Source organism: Aristolochia californica, unplaced genomic scaffold (genome assembly GCF_029961685.1).
Source record: "Aristolochia californica isolate CCGP_79_NKW_82.1479 unplaced genomic scaffold, dmAriCali1.0.hap1 SCAF_11, whole genome shotgun sequence".
In the NCBI taxonomy this organism is placed as follows: Eukaryota; Viridiplantae; Streptophyta; class Magnoliopsida; order Piperales; family Aristolochiaceae; genus Aristolochia; species Aristolochia californica.
The window spans coordinates 33,104,092-33,121,189 of NW_027181782.1; the positions used below are offsets into that span (position 1 = coordinate 33,104,092).

Genomic DNA, 17,098 nt, shown 5'->3' on the forward strand with positions numbered 1-17,098 from the left:
GAAATACGTTTTCAGAGACCATTAGTATCTCATGTTTTTTAAGAAAATCGTGTAATTTTTCGAATAAGATTTTTTAGCCAAGATCGGTCGAATTGATTATTAATTTTTATTTCTAGTAGATTTATTCAACTTGCCTTACATGTGATAGTTTTTAATCTTCATTAAAGATTAAAGGAAAATTGATGGTGAAGGCTTACCAGGTGCTAACTCATCGTATTCTGATTGGCAAAATCCTTGTTGCTTTGGCTCCAAGGAAATTGATACTCCATTTTTTAAAGAGTTCCCCTAGACACAAGTCACAGAAATTTTCTTTTTTTAATTAAATCAGAGTGTTCGTCGACTGCTCCCAGGCCAGGGACTCTGCACCAGCTACTAGTTTTCAACTCCTTGCTCTCGTCAAAGACAGAAAGCTTACCCCTGACCACCATGAAAGAACACATTGAAATTCTCAATCTGCACTTCTGCGTTTATTTATTAATTGATCAACTACTTTTACGTAAGCAATAACCAGAAAGCGGCCTTTGCCACAACAAGCAAGCGATTCCGAAGGAGGAAAGAACTTTCTGACAGACAGAAACCATTAATACGACGATGACAACCGATTCTTAACTTCTTTCCAAAATCAAGGTCTTCGAGGCTAGTTCCAAATGTGGAGCTGAAAATCCAAGCGGGATTCGCAACAACTCCCACAGAGTCGTTTTCTTATCTAATTATCAAACAGTGAAACTGAAGGCTATCCGTGGAAGCGGATTCACCCACTTCACCCACTCCGGCAATGATAGGACTGCAGAAACATGACGACTTCAATTGCAGAAAGATGGCTCTCGGCCATCTCTTGTTGTGGGCAAGGAGGTATGATACACCGATGATTCATTAATTTTGGGGGCAGAAGTGCCTGCGGAGGATCAAGATTCAGGTGGGAATAAATTCCAGAGAGACGCAGCTGGCAGGTATAGATTTGCGTCGTCTGTGTCACCCACCGAATCCAGGAAAGGAACCGGCTTTTATTGCTTGCTAATCCTGGATTTGGTGCGAGTTGGTGCCAAAGCGTGTCGCTGGGGAGTCTTTAAAAGAAAATTGATTTTTTCTCACCGTTGTTTGGTTCCGTAGCTGGTGCATGTCGGTAAAGCTCACTTTCGGCCGGCGTCGGCGTCGGCGTCTAACAAATGTTTCCGACCAAAAACTCCGGTTCGGTTGTCTGACTTAGATGGGACAATTCGGCGTTTCAGTCCGAATCGGAAGTGTCTCGTCCAAGATAGAAATGTCCGAGTCTAACTCCCAACTTGACCCGACTGAGTTAAAAAACCATGCTCGTACATCAGATGAAACAGACTCGGAACTGCAAGGGGATTTTAGCATTGACTCGTCCAAGTCTGAGTCAATCCAACTGAGTCACATGTGAACTCGGCGAATGTACAACCATAGTATCAGCTTCTAAAACTCAAGCCGATATTACTAAGAGCTTTCGGTGAGACTCGTATACACGCGATCCAATGAGTTGACTCTAGAGATACAAAGCAAGTCATCTTGAAAGCAATGAAGCTAAAAACAAGATTATAGGTTTTAATGAACCCCTCTAAATCTTAATTAAGTTCACACTTATCTTGGGCAAATCGTCTTGGATTTTATGTTATTTAATCGAAACACGTTTCCTCTTGGTAGGAGTGGTGTCGAGCTAAGCCAAACTCAAACATGTATATGTTCGAACTTATTTACATACTTATCTTCATTTGAATGAGCTCGAGTTCCAACCAATATTTAAAATTATTAAAATAAAAAAATTATAAAAATAAATAGAGAGAATATTATAATGAACTTAGTACCATTGAACTATAAACACAAATAAGTCCAAGACTTTGCAATGGAACATATTAGACCTAAAAGAATTGGCTTAATAGACCTAAAAAAAAGAACAAATACCTCCATCACTAGTATTTATTCCATTAGTAAACAACAAAATTAGATATTGAGGAACCTAAAAGGGCTAAAGGATTAATTATCTTTGGGGGTTTGAGGTGAATAAGAGTAATTATCAATTAACTAAAGAAGGAATTGACGAAAGTAATTAGAGTAAAGGGTATTTTCATAAAAAAAAAAAATCTATGTCAATAAATCAGCTCAATAGCTAACAAGCCGAACTTGGAAAATCTCGAGTTTTACTTATTATACTTAACAAGCCTTATTTTAAGTTTGAACTCGAGTTTAGGTCAAACGGTTCGAGAGTGGTAACCAACCTTCTCTAAGAACAGTTTTTACCTTCATCAAGGCATCTTCCAAGGAGAATTTTTGTTTGTGACTGGACTAATGGTTTCTTTGGAACTTTGAATTAACTTTTGACCAAATTCTCCTTGGAATTTTTCAAAATTTTAACGAATAATAATTTATGTATAAATTAGGATTGTTATTTTTTTCTAAAATAATATCTCTTCAGTTGACCAACTGGTTCAACACCTAAGACAATAGGGGTATTTTCGTCCGAAAACCGAAGAATCATAATTTATCCGTTTTTTAGCGATATATAAAGAATGCTCATTCACGGATTATTCAGGGCCACTCCCAAGTCCCAAACCTCACATCCAATTACGATTAGGGCCCACATATATGGCTCAAAATTGTTACAAAAGCAACGGTAATGGTTATAGCCTATAAAAGAAATCAAATTTCAAATTTGAAAGGACAATCCAACTTTTCCTTTTTCTATTTTCTTACGTCAGACAAGTGAGATCATTAATCTGGGCCGACGACCACGTCGGCAAGTACGTGGGCCCAGTGGGTCACTTGGCTCCCACGTGGGTTACTTGAGAAGGCAAAAGCAAGGAAATATTTTACTAGAAGATGCAGGAGCCCGAAATAAATTAATCATTTTGTCCCTAACTACTCCCAATGGGTATTGACCGCCTTCTCTGACCTCTCACCTAACGGCTCCACTAACGGCGTTATGGTACGGCTTGACCCAATAAGCATCTGAACAGGTCTTACGTTTACTTGAGCCACCCGACCCAACCCGACCTAACCCGACCACTGGATTTACTTTTCATGTATTTAAAAAATAATATACAAGCTCAATAAGAAAATATTAATATTTTTATTATTAGACGTCAATTTAATTGAATACGTGAATTGTTTCAAAATAGATTTTATAATTTTAAAAATATAAAAAAATAATTAATAATATTACATATAGTTAAAAAATATATAAAAAATATAATTTCACTCATGAAAGGATCGGCTGACCTATTGAACGGTAAAGAGAAGAGTGCACGAAAAAATAGTAAATATAATAATAAGTCCCCCGTAGATTCGAAAAGAAGGAAACGGAATAAAATAAAGAGTCTCTATCTCCATAACGAGCCTAGAAATTTAGTCGAACATACAATACTAGTTTGTTATTTAATTAGATAAAATAAATATAAAAAAATAATTAAAAATATTACATGAGGAAGTAATAGGAGCAAATCCCATTGGAAGAAGAAGTAGAATATCACCTTATAATTGAATGGTTTGATAATCGGTTCGGTTTGGTGGCACTCCTGGTGAAGATTGTATCATAGATACGAAGAGGCAAACTGTTATAGTCTTACTTAATGGGCCGATTTTTTGGGTAACGGAAAACTAAGTATTTAACTCAGGACTATAACACAAACTAAGATTTTTAATTTATTTTTAATTTTTTTATTGGAATAATAAAAAATTTATATATCCTTTTAATTTTTTAAAGAGAGAAAATGGATAAAGTTTTCCCATTATTTAAAATAAGTAGAAATATTAAAATTATATTAAAATAAGATTTCTTTACATGTACTCTATCTCAAAAGTCATGCATTTTGGTACCAACGATTGTGTTTTCTATTTCACATAAAAATAAAAAATAAATAAATAAACCAATTGAATCTAAGCCTATTGATTACATTAAAATAAACATAAAATATTATTATTTTGATACAATTGAGGCGCATAATAGAGTTTTCAAATATTTCAACAGATGGGAGAAATAAGTCCAGTGGGGCCCCATTGAGCCAGAGTCGAGGATAATTCGGTCTCAACGGAGTGTGGGCTTCTGTGGGGCCATCTGCCAATGGCCTGTCTCCAGACGACGTGGGGTAACGGCATCGTTAACCCTCGTCCCAAGACTCGAGACTTGAGGACTCTGAAAGCTCATATAAGTGCGGTGCGTTCGCAATCGTCGCTATTCTGTCGAGATTCGACGGGACGGTACTAACGAAAAAGTAAGCCTCGTTCTAGTTTTCTCTTTTTTGTGTCTGAACCTCGGTGCCCTAGTCGCCGATCTCCCTCTTCAAATTTTGACGGCAGTCCCTTCCTCGAATTCTCTTAGGATTCTCCTTAGGCTTGAAGTTTGTATCAGGACCGTTGCTTTCGTTTTCTTTGCTTCGGAGGCGGTTTGCTGGTTTTGTAGTGGATGTGGTGGTGTTCGAAGAGAGATGGGTCTGTTGAGGGATTCGATTTCTTGTTAGGGCGTTAGGGTTATTTTTTGCGTGGAAGGAAGAGGTGAAGGTTTACGAATTTGGATGAAATTTTTGGCTTCATGAGGTAATTTGGATATTCTTCTTCTTCTTTTCTTTTTTAGTTGATTTGGGTTTAAGTGGGTTGTTAATCATATCAATTGGTTGTTGCTGCCACTGTTGTGTTTTTTTTTTTTTTTAGTTTTAATTTTTTTTTTTTACGAGGTCGAGCCTTTTAGGTGTTTGTGTTTGAGTTCGGAAGGGTGTTGATAAATTTATGGAGTTTTTCTGCTTTTTGGGGTTTAGGAGGTGAAATTATGAAGGGATTTCTGTTTTGGGGGGTTTGATAGGTCAATATTCAATGACTAAATGATAAGAGAAGAATTGTTATGATTTTTTAGGTTCTAGAAGTCTCGATTACAGTATTGTTGAATGAAAGTGGTATCTCTTTTTAGGTATTTGAGAGAATCTATTCTCGCTTAGTGGAATCTGTAGTATCCGAGGATCTAACAGTTTCTTCAAATGATTTTATATGTTTAAATTTTCCTACTCTCATGACACAATTATAAAGTCAGTGTGTTTCGATAATATAAAGAAATTATAACATTCACCGATATTTTCTGAGGGAGTCTTTTGAACCTTGAATTGCTACATTTTCGAAGTCCTTTTATATACCTACGTCATTTTCTTATAGCTTTCGATATGGAATATTGTTGATCTTTGTATAGCGAATTGTGTTCCTCTTCATTAATGTGTCTTGCGTAGATAAGCTTTCTCATTCTGTTGAAAAATTTCTGCCCACCTTAGGTCTCTGAGCATCTCCTGCTCCATGTTTTGTTGGTTGCTATTTGATTTCATATAAAAGCTCTTCAAGCAACCATATTTTTTTATGAATGTGCGCTTGAACAAGATATTTTACAGTTGCTCTCATTCTCCTCTTGCTCTTTGTTAGGCTCTGCTATCCTCAGCAGGTTATCTTGTAGTGCTTCCACTTACAAATTTTGAAATGTTCTCTTTTCAGGTCTAACTTGCAAAAGGAAGTTGGACTTCCATTTGTTAAAAAACAGGAACCATCATACAAAATGCAGTGCAGATCGCGAATCCATGCTGACCCTTCTCTTGCTCTTGACCAGTCTTTGAGTTATGATGATACAGATCAATTTGACCAAATCCCTGACTCTATTGTCCTCCTGATATTCAACAACCTTGCAGATGTACGTTCACTTGGCCGCTGTGCTGTTGTCTCCAAGCGCTTCTACTCCCTAGTCCCACTTGTCGAGGATGTTTTTGTAAAGATCGACCGTGTGGTCTCTCTCGATGGAGACTGTGATGAGAGTCTTGACTTGTCATCACCAAAACCACGAAACCTCTTCTCCCACCTCCTAAAGCTCATGTTTTTCTCCTTTCTCAAACCCTTCCATCAACTTCGCAATGGTAATAATGTGAACAAAGCTTTCCTCCCCCAGCTCTCTCACCACACTCCTGAACAGGTCCTCAAAAACTTTAAGCACGTCCAGAATCTCAGAATTGAATTGCCAGCTGGAGATGTTGGGACTGAAGATGGGGTTTTACTAAAATGGAAGGCTGAGTTTGGCAGTACTCTTCAAAGTTGTGTTATTTTGGGAGGGACTCAAATAGAAAAGAAGCCTGTAGCTGACCAAGAAGCAACGGAGGATAACGGTAGCATACCTGAATCTTTTTACACAAATGGAGGGTTGAAATTGCGGGTTGTTTGGACTATTAGTTCCCTGATAGCTGCTTCAACGCGGCATTATTTGCTGAGGCCTATAATTAAGGATCATCCAACCTTGAAGACTTTGGTTCTGACTGATGCAGATGGGCAGGGGACTTTGAGTATGGGGGTTGATCAGTTACGAGAGTTCAGGGAGAAGCCATTGGCTGCATCAGCTTCATCTAGTAGGACACAGGTTCCTGCTTCAAATATGAAATTAAAATATGCTCCATATTTGGAGCTTCCAGAGGGGATGGGAATGCAAGGGGCAACTTTGGTGGCAATTAAGCCATCGGCTGAGGGATGCGGAGGCAATCGGAAGGAGGTTGAGGCATTCGTTTTGGGGGCTTTTGATGGTCCATTCAAGGCAGTTGTAAAAGCCTTGGCAAGAAGAAGAACTTACTTGTTGGAGATGAATGGTTTCTAGAAGATGTATGCTTGCTCTGGGTTCTGCAGCGTGGGCGTCACACTTTCACAGTTTGCTAAATTGGTAGTTAGTTGTGGAGAGCATCAATGAGCAATTGTGTTTTTCAAAGAAGAGTGATGTCTGAGTTGTTTGTGTGAAGCGATTCTGCATCTGGACTCTCTTCCTACTTATGTACAGTAATAACTGTCTTCTGTTTGTTTATATATTCTTATGGCCATGCACTCTACTTTGTTATCTGCAGTGAGCTTGTTAGATGTGTGTCAAACTCATGCTTGACCCTCGAGCTCTGGTTGAAATTCTTTTATAGGATAAGTAATGTCCGATGCATAGATACAAAGGGCTACCAAACATTGCTCTTAAATGGTTCTGACCAGCTCCCTGCGAGTACTGATCAGGTGAGAAGTAAATGTCTTTCACCTTAGAATTTACTAATCCATCAGGGGAATCAGAGCAGGAGTAAATGTTTTTTAACCTCACAATCCACTAATCTGTTAGGCTTTGCTTCATTCGAAGGTGAATGTGACATGCCAACATGAGAAGGTGAATGAACTCAGATCTGCATTTTAAATCAAGCAAAGATTTAAAAAATTATAATGATTATTATTATTATTATTATTATTACATCAAATTATAACAAGAAGCCTTTTATTATATTATAAATATTATTAAATCTGCATTTTTTGTAGAAATTTTATATTTTAAACCTTATTAAATATAAAATTTAAATCTTACTAAAATCTAACAGGGACTTTTCTTGGTGGAATTGGCTTGAACCAACTCGTTAGAAATTTATTTGGGTAACACCTTGACATTGGTGGGTCTCAAAGTCCAATGTTATGTGTTACATTACGACTTGTAATTAGGGGTGGCATCGAGTCGAGTAACTTGCATATTTTAATCTGAATACTCTGAACTTGAGCTCAACCACAAGGTTAAAATTGGAATCAAGTTCCAGCCTAAAAAATTTAACCAAGTTAAGCTCGACCTTGAGGTACGTTCGAGTTCTAACCTACATTTAAAACTTAATATATATATATAAAAGAATATTGTGATGACCTTGGTATCATTGAACTACAATCTATCACAAATGAGTCTAACTTTATATTGAAATATACTAATGTATAATAACCAATTTAATAGACCTAAAAGAAAGAGTAAACACCTCCATCGATAATGTTTATTTTATTGGCAAACAATAACATTAGACGTTGATGAACCCAAAAGGGTTAAACAATCGATCATCTTTGAAGTTTGAGGTAAATAAAACAACTATTAACCAACCTAAAGAGAGAATTGATGAGAGTAATTAATAAAGGTATTTTTATAAAAAAAATCTATATTAACCAATCAACTTACAAGCTAATAAGTCAGAATTTAAAAAATTTCGAATGAAACTTGTTATACTTAATGAACCTTATTTCAAGTTTAAGTTGGAGTTAAGCTCAAGTAAAAACCGTTTGAGTTCGACCGAACTGAGCCGATCTCAGACGGTTTTAGAGCCTGTTTTGCGTGTTGCCACCCTTACTTATTCTACAAATGCCCCACAATTGTTTGTCCTCAGATGGGTCTTACAAGGCCTTTTGACCCGTCAAGTGGGTCCGTTTGTAACGTCTGTCGGATCTTCTGTATCTTAAGGGACAAGTCCAACCAGTATACTCTGTATTCCTCCCCAACTGCCATCACTCTGGAATATTTTCATGGATGGCGCCGGCTTTTGCCAGTCTGCACGCTCTATAGTTTATCGTCTATGGATGTCGTAGAGAAATTAAACGGTGATCAATGTCGCAGAAACAGGAAAATTTTACTATGAAACCACCACCCAAGAGAGAGAATGAAACCTGCATGGAAGGAAGGACACTCTCCTCACCAACCGCTCATTTCTTTTTCCTTCGTCGACATTCACAAGATTGCTCTCCGTGAGAACATCGCTCTCCTTTTGTTTTTACGTTTGTTTTTTTTGTGTCCAGCCAGAAAATACTTAAAAGCAGCTCACAGTGGACCACGCCTTTCTCTTTCTGCTCTCTCTCGATTGTCTGATCCGTGTTTCATTTTCTGCAGTGTTGGAAATCCTAGGTTGAAGAAGAAGAGGCTGCGAGAAGAAATGGGTGCTTGGAGAAAAGTACCAAAGGCCTCTCCGAAGAAGAAATCGACCACCCTTCAATACCTCTTCAACTTGGACGCGACCGCTAATGGCGACTGCGAGAGCCCTTCTCGTGATTCGGAAACGGAAGAGCTTCTCTCTATAATCTCCATCTGCTCCTTCGTCTTCACCTTCACTGACCCAGAAGAGTCCCCGGCTCAGCAAGAGCTGAAGAGACACAAGCTCAACAAGATCCTCTCCGTCGTGAGATCATCAAGAAAGCCATTAGAAGATCGAATCTTGTCACCTCTCTTCTCCATGCTCTCCGACAATCTCTTCCGCCCTCTTCCTCCCCCTTCCAACGCTTCCATCCCGTCGGAGCTTTTGGAGGAAGAAGAATTCGGTTCTATGCATAACCCAGCTTGGCCCCATCTCTTCCTCGTCTACGACATTCTCCACAGACTCGTCCTGAATATCGAACCTAAAATTCTCAGAAGTTACGTCGACCAGCCCTTCCTCCTCAATCTCCTCAACTTATTCAACAGCGAGGACAGACGAGAAAGGGAGACCCTAAAGAACATCTACCACCGGATATACTCCATATTCGCCTTCTACCGCTCCTTCATGCGGAAATCCATGAGCGATGTGTTTCTGCACTTCGTTTTCGAGACGGAACGCCATTGTGGGATCGGAGAGTTGCTCGAGATATGGGGAAGTATCATCAACGGACTTGCTATTCCGCTCAAGGAAGAACACAGGCAGTTCTTGATGAGGGTTCTCATCCCCCTGCACAAACCCAAAGGGATGCAGACTTACCACAGGCAGTTGGCTTACTGTGTGACGCAGTTTGTGCAGAAAGAGCCTTTGCTCGGCGGGGTTGTGGCGAAGTGGATTCTCCGGTATTGGCCGCTTACGAATTGCCAGAAGGAGGTCTTGATTATAGGGGAGATGGAGGAACTGGTTGAGTATATTGATCCTGGAGAGTTTCTCAAATTTACAGTCCCTATTTGTTCACAGATTGCCCGATGCATGAAGAGTTGGAACGCCCAGGTGGGAATTCTCTCTCTTTTTCTCTCTCTGAACTAAATTTAACATGTATCAGAAAATTAATCACCTGTAAAAACCATAATGAAGAGGCAGTGTTAAGAGTAATCCAAGATTAAAACAAAATTTTCCTTATTATTTGAAGAAAAAGCCTCTTAATTTCTGTTAACCATCTTGGAAGGAATCGAACCTAACTTCAACAAATTTAAAATTAAAAAATCCCAACTCTACCTATATGATTCATTCACATTTAAAATATTTAATCTATATAAGGCAGTTGAGCAGTCTAACCTAATACAAAGTAATTTGTTCAGGTAGCAGAACGGGCATTATATATTTGGAACAGCGAGCATTTTGTTAGAATGACATCACTGACAATGGACCAGGTGCTTCCAGCAATAGTGGAAGCCCTTGAGAAGAATCTGCAATGGCACTGGAGCAAAGCCATCAGGCAACTCACCGTAGATGTGAAGGCGATGCTGGAAGACATGGAGCCTGTCCACTACTCCAAATGCCTCCAAGAGATCAATCTAAGAGAGTCTGCTGCAGCCCAAGAGGAGACGAGGAGGAAAATGAATTGGGAGAGACTGGAAATAGCTGCAGCTAGTACCCAGTTAGTGTCACATTCATGTTGCATACCTGTATCTAATTAATAAAGATCAGTGAAAAGAATGGGTCACCTAATTTCCATGAGACAAGTAAAGCCTCACAGACCAGAACACTTTTGCAACTAAACCGTTCAGAGCCACTGTTTACCATGTTTGTTCACAAAAACAAGATATGACACAAAAGAACATCACCATATGACAAGCCTGGTATGGAGCACTATCAGAACAAAATCCCCAATTCTTCATTGTCATTTTTTCCTCAATTTTCCGAAGTGACATACGAGATTTTACCAAGAATGTCTCCAATCTTTTGTTTTGTGTTCTATTTCCTTATAGCATGGGTTTCCTTGTACAAGACCTGCAGAATATCAAATGAAAAACAACTTCTCTTTTCATCTACAAACGTGACGACCAAAATGAAAAATATGGTACAGAAGTAGATCACTGGTAACCTAACATAAGTATTACAGTAAATTCCTTTCAGGTAACATTTTGATTTGATTCTGCTCGCCATGTCGTAGCCATATATCAAATGGACCTGGATTTTTGTTGGAAATTCTAACCATATATCAGATTATGGACAATAATTAGTCCTTAAGCTTGATCAGTCCAATGATCATTCTGAAGAAAACAATCTGTTGACTGTAGTTATGCCTGGTTTATGAATGAATAAAATGAGCTACATGTGGCCTTCAAACAGCCGTCTTTGATGCTTTTGCTTGCTCTTTCTGCTTTTCTGCAGCCTAGTGAACAAGAACGGTTGTTTACAAGTCAGTCTAAAGCTTCCAGTGAATAATAGAACAACTAAAGAGACGTCATTCACATGAAAAAAACAAAACTGAAACAACATAACTGTATCAATCAAAAACAATTAGGAAACACTAGAAAAGGCAAGTTCATGAGTGAGAATTGGATCATATGCTTTCTTAAAAAAAAAAAAAAAGAATTAGAACATATCAATGTGACAAATGGACACATGCCATGCAAAGGGTTCTAAACAGAACTCAAGCAATGCCATAAAGATAGAAATTTTTCCATCACTAGTAACAATTAACGAGGAAATAAGATGAGCATTATGTAAGGCCAGTATAAAACTACAAGAGAAAAATAGAAAAAAGATAATTTATCATGAGCATATTTTTATCACAGACAAATTGACAGAAATTCAGAAATCTGCAAGTAATAAGATTTCTAAAAGAAACAAAATAAACATAAACATAGTTCAAAGTGCATTGCTTAAACCTTTTTGAGCTTCTCCAGTATGGAATCTTCATTTTTCTGATAACCCACACCAACAAGATGACTCAGATTTGGAGGCTCTGTCTCAGCATTTATCGTACAAGAGATGCTTGGCGCATCAGTTGAAGAGGGCTCCAATGGAAGCACAAGCAAAGGGTTTGACAGCTTGCCACACATGTTTTGCGCTGCAGCAACCTGGCGAACCACATGCCACAGTTATTCTCTGCCAAGTAAAGCAACGAGCACAAAAGCTATGTGTGTTGATCTCAAATTCAAACTTCAAGCAGCATTCATTTAATCACAAGGTTTATGCACAAGAATAGAGAGGTCATTCCAAGTATTTTTACAGTTGGTTACAACACATATCACAATGAAAACCTTGATAATTCAACCAAATTATACTCACATGCACAAAAGAAAAAAGGAGTATGGACCTAAGTCCATCTAAGCTAGGAGTACCCTATTTTTATTCCAACCATTAAATTCGAATTTAATGATCTTTTTAAAACAATTCGAATTTAATGACTTGAAACTTGATTTGTTCTATTCTACATTTATTTTCTTATCCCATGCATTCATGATTGATGTGGTTGTGAAAATTTTCTTACTTTATCAATTTTTAATAATAAAATAGAGATAATGACATTATTGTAAATGTAATGAAATAAATAGCATTCCTCATAAATATGTGATTTTTCTAAGGGAAAAAAAAGTTGGGTGCAACCAAGGCTGCCTGGATTTGAGTACAGTTTCCTTTTCCTCATGCTTTAGTACACTGTTTTTAAGTTAAAAAATTTCTTTCATAAAACTTACAAAGTTATTCAGGGACATAACTAAACTCCACCTCAAACACAATCAAGTGTGACATTAAGATATGAAACACCTTTTATCTGACAGTGATGCAGCAACCACACAAATTAATCAGTACCAAATGTGCATATGTACAAACAATATACTGGAAACAACTTTAAAGAAGACACAATTGGAAAAGATCTAGACAGATTATAAAACAACAACAGCAGTATGTCCAACAGTTTGTTGTCTATTTTTCCTTCCAAAGGATGCCATCTAATAACTTTCAAGAGAAGAGCCTACTTGGAGGCACCGATCTTGCCTCCATGACATCCTTGAGCTTGCAGATTCTTTTGTTTGTAAATGGAGTTTTGTTCCTATGCTGCCAATGGTCTGGCTGATGCCCTTGCTAAGGAAGGGGTCTCCCTCCAATCACTCATTGTTAGGGACCCCTCCTGTTTGTAGTTGTTGCCTTTTGGCTTAATAAAATTCACCATTTTCAAAAAAAAAAAAAAAAATTAAGAGTAGAAACAAGGTTTCAATCTCCTAACAACTTCCAAGGACCTTTACTTGTTTCAGAGGACACGCCTATGAATATGCCACATTTTCACTTAATCTTAAGCCAGCATCTTTTCAAAAACCTAGTTCATCAAGCATCCATGAGCAACTAAATGACTTCTTCAGATGTCTACAAAAAGACATTCATCATATTCATACCAAACAGACCTTGTAACTGCTAGAGGAGTTGACTTCCACAGAGTCTTAGTCTGAGATGTTTTCCAGCTAAACAATACATTAACCGGAATTCAGGAAAAGAAGGGACTGCACAGAACTTACGATGGTAGATGTTTAGAAGTTCTGTGTAAAATTTACTGTGACACATGGTGGACAACTGATAGCATTGATTACTCTTTATTTTCACAAAAAACAACAAAGTAATCTTTATGTCTGAAAATAGGAGATTGGAGAAGATGATTAGAATTGCGTATGTTATTATTGCCTGCAAAGGCCAAACTCCTTGGGAATGAAACAGAGACCAAATAGCAGCTACATTAAAAAGGTAACCACTGTTGAATGATTCAGGCCAAGAAAGACAGACTTAGTGGAGAGTTCTCTTGACATTGTTCTACTACCATGTTAAATAGTACAAAGCAGAACGCTCAATATACTACAGCCCACAAGATAGCAGAGTTTTGTTATCGGATTAAAGCATGTCTAAGACATTATTGTGAGCAACTGAAACTTACCAGCAATTCAAGGGCAAAGAAAATACTTGAGGAAGCTCAAGAAGGAGAAAAAAATTCTAACTAAAATACTGAAGTAAGGAAATGCAAAAATCTGCATATAGTTACTAATAAAATTATGCCAGCTGCAATAGTTCATTTACCCATCAGCAAAAGAAGGCCAGGAAATCTTAACAAAGAGAAAAATAGGAGGTGTTGAAAAGAAATGTACCAATGTTGAGGGAGATGTATATCAAACTAGGAAGGAGCATTATAAATGAAAATATTAGAGATTCACTACAAAAATACAGATGAACAAATAAGAAAGAGCCCTTTGAGATAGTTAGGGCATGTCTACAGAAACATTATGCACCAAGTAAAAGGTTTTTGTTTATAAGCTGAGTAACAGGAAAAATATAAAAGTGGCAACTTACGTAATTTCTTTTGAGAGCATTATAACAGCTAAGTAGGTGGCACTGAGTGTTGGATTTCAAAATATTTTAAGTTCAATCTGGTATTGCAAGTGTACCAAGTGAATTCACATGTCAACTTGCGCAAAGGATTCATCCTTTGATGTGATCAAATAATAGCTGTCACAGATCCACAGTCGTTGGGTGAGAAGAATGAGTGCAAATTATGAGTTTGCACCAAGAAACATGCTTTACATACCTTATCCAGCATTTCAAATAAAAAAACCTTAGTGGCAAGTATCCATGCATGAGCAAGATGTGTCAACTATAAAAATATGCCTTGTAAAACATTTTTTCTAAATCTTCATAGAACAGAAAGCACTAGAATAGGGTAGTGAATTTGGATACGATTCAGTAAGGAAAGGAAACAAGAAAATAATGAACTTACTGCAGCCTCTTTTGATGCCATGACAACTAGTGCAGACCTTTTTCTTTTGGCCCCAGTCCGGATTACCACATCTTCAACCTCTCCAAATTTCCCAAATAATTGTCTTAACCGCGTTGAGTCATACTCTTCCCTGCTTTTTTCCCATGAAACTTTTAAAATCTTCTCTTTATTCAGAGCCACCCCACTCCTTCTGCCCTCTTCTTCCTTGTTCTCCTCCAACCCAACCTTCACAGCATCTGTCCTTTTCTTTGCAAGCATTTCCCTGATTTTTGCAATTTCTACCTGAAATTTCTTCTTTGCGTCCTCCTCTTGTTTCTTCAATTTCTCTTGTGGATCTGGAACAAAAGATGCCTGCTCACGAGCTTCCAAATCTGATACCATTTTCCGCCTCTTGCCGTCCAGGTGAAAATCACGGCGCACACGCTCGAGTTTTGCACGGAGGAGGTCATCAAAGGCCTTTCTTGCTGTCTCACTTTTAAGGATCTCGAAGGACGACTGAAGCTGCTGGAATCTCGATTTAGCGAGTGGATCATTCAAGTTTTTGTCTGGATGGATTTGGCGAGCTTTTGCTCGATATGCCTTTTCAATCTCCTTGAGAGTGAGTTTCATGCCTTCTTCCCCAGAAGGGAGGCCAAGGATTTCATAATGGTCAGCGTCAGCATCCATGGTAAATGTGCAGCTACAGATTTTCCGAACCTTTCTGGAATTTAGTATACAATTAGAAGACAAAAATTCGAAGCTAAATAGGAAAAAATAGTCTTAGATGTAAATTGAGTTAGTTCTTTCCGTTCAGCAAACACCAAAAGAACCAAACTCTATCTCCTCGACCATCTAGCTCCCCACAGATAGTTTCATTACAACTCAGAAACCACCGTAGGAAGTAAGACCGTGCTTTAACATGCACAACTCCACACCTTTTTTAAACTCTCAAACTCAAGCGATAAAAAAAAAAAAAAAAACAAATAAATCGTCTATGAATTCTACTTAGAATCTGAACTTGGCGTGGCATTCGATATGGCTGAAGACACTTCGTAAAGAAACACCATACAAAAGAAGAGGACAGCACAAGGTTCAAGTGGAATTAAAATTATATTCATAAATCATGCTAAAAAGAAGAGAAGATAAAAAAATTACCTGATTTGCTCGAATGGGAACTCTGAAGTGCTAAATCAGAAAATAAGATGGCCGGAAAGTATAAAGGCGGCGGGAACTTTAGGGTATCGAACGAGCAAAAAGAATGGGCTGCCGTAGCAAGATAGAGTAGGTCGCCCGTTGCCCCAGTGTCCGACCGTGAAAATATTGGCCAGGGAAGTGTATGGTAAGGTTGGGAGTGCAAGAGAATGGTGGGAATATGATGGCCTCGAACTGTCGGGAGGCCGAGGAGGCAAGGAACACGGTTTACGGGTTCGACGATATCAAGGTATCCCCACCCCTCTGGCAGGAATCACTATTTTAATTTTAAACACATTTGAGTCTTTTAAAAACCTTTTATCATTCATAACTTCTATTCATAACTATTCATAAAATATATTTCTATTGAGATAGATTTTGGTCTCTGACCGAACTAGGTACTTTTTCTCCTTTTGCCAACATAACTATTGACTCTTCTAATATCAATACCTTTGTATAAAAAAACTCAAATAGATAATTAATTGAATAGGTAAAAAAATAGACTTATCGATATTTTCTTTGATATATAATTCTCTATATAAAATCTTGTCCTTGATATCATAAAATAACTCGGAAGTTGAAGTTTTCTACATTTGCTCGAAATTCTTCTGTAATCAGACATTTTCTACTTCAAATATTGATTTTTTTTTGTGTAAAACTCTGATTGCCAAAATTCATTTTACGTTAGAAATTAGACTCGAATATCTTTCCGTCGATATATAATATGAAATATGAAAAACTCAATATAGAGGTGATAATGCAAAAAAAATAACATATTATCTAAGTTCGTATTATCACCTCTATACTAAGCTCCATAAATTTAGAAAATGGTCACATTATCTTTGTGGATTGATCGAGTCAACTCACAAAACCTGCTCTGATACCATGTTGAATTTATGGAAAAGAGAAAAAACTTCATTGACTTGTTGTAATCAAAGTACATGAACCTCTATTTATAATAGAGGAAAGTAGTAGAGTCCAATTATAATTAAACTATCATTGTCCTAATTACACCCAAACTCTAACACTTAAAGACAAGTCCTATCATAATTAAATAACTCAACATAAATAGAAGACTAACATAACTAAAACACTTTTAAACTGAAACTCTTCTGTGATACCACTTTCTGTGAGACTCTTGTTAGACTCCACCATATTAATTCTAGCTCTATGAGATTGCTTATTGTGAGAGTCATGTAAGAGACTTCCATATCTTCTCTTCGACATAAAAATAAACATAAAAATAAGATCATTATTTTATATTACACACATGCTATTTTATATTCTTATTTCTTAAAAAAATTGTATAAATACAAAATATTCTATTTTATATAACATATCCCATGGTTTTCCTTACAACCAATGCTTAAAAAAATACCTATTAAATAGAGAAATGAACGAAAACAATTAGTTAATAGAGTGACAAATCTATAGACTATTAATGGAGAGTATCAATTGAATTGCA

At 37.3% G+C, this 17,098-nt stretch overlaps 3 protein-coding genes across 4 annotated transcripts; 2 read left to right on the forward strand and 1 right to left on the reverse strand.

Annotated features, from left to right (window-relative positions):
- Positions 1-4,207: 4,207 nt before the first annotated feature.
- LOC137944145 (F-box protein At4g18380-like) lies at positions 4,208-6,902 on the forward strand. Its single transcript, XM_068789693.1, has 2 exons — positions 4,208-4,548; positions 5,482-6,902. Exons 1-2 carry the CDS (start codon positions 4,544-4,546, stop codon positions 6,617-6,619), a joined length of 1,143 nt encoding a protein of 380 aa, XP_068645794.1. The 5' UTR covers positions 4,208-4,543; the 3' UTR covers positions 6,620-6,902.
- Positions 6,903-8,720: 1,818 nt separating this feature from the next.
- Positions 8,721-10,396, forward strand: LOC137943489 (serine/threonine protein phosphatase 2A 57 kDa regulatory subunit B' beta isoform-like). The gene is made up of 2 exons (XM_068788990.1): positions 8,721-9,749; positions 10,058-10,396. Exons 1-2 carry the CDS (start codon positions 8,721-8,723, stop codon positions 10,394-10,396), a joined length of 1,368 nt encoding a protein of 455 aa, XP_068645091.1.
- A 104-nt stretch (positions 10,397-10,500) lies between these two features.
- On the reverse strand, positions 10,501-15,839 carry LOC137944404 (uncharacterized). Of its 2 annotated transcripts, none has more exons than XM_068790082.1 (4): positions 15,598-15,839; positions 14,464-15,159; positions 11,594-11,785; positions 10,501-11,094 (listed from the first exon to the last, which is right to left on the reverse strand). In XM_068790082.1, exons 2-4 carry the CDS (start codon positions 15,127-15,129, stop codon positions 11,044-11,046), a joined length of 909 nt encoding a protein of 302 aa, XP_068646183.1. In that variant the 5' UTR covers positions 15,130-15,159; positions 15,598-15,839; the 3' UTR covers positions 10,501-11,043. The 2 variants fall into 2 exon arrangements, with proteins under 2 accessions (XP_068646183.1, XP_068646182.1); XM_068790081.1 differs by having other exon boundaries at positions 10,502-11,094; positions 14,464-15,163.
- Between the last annotated feature and the right edge of the window lie 1,259 nt (positions 15,840-17,098).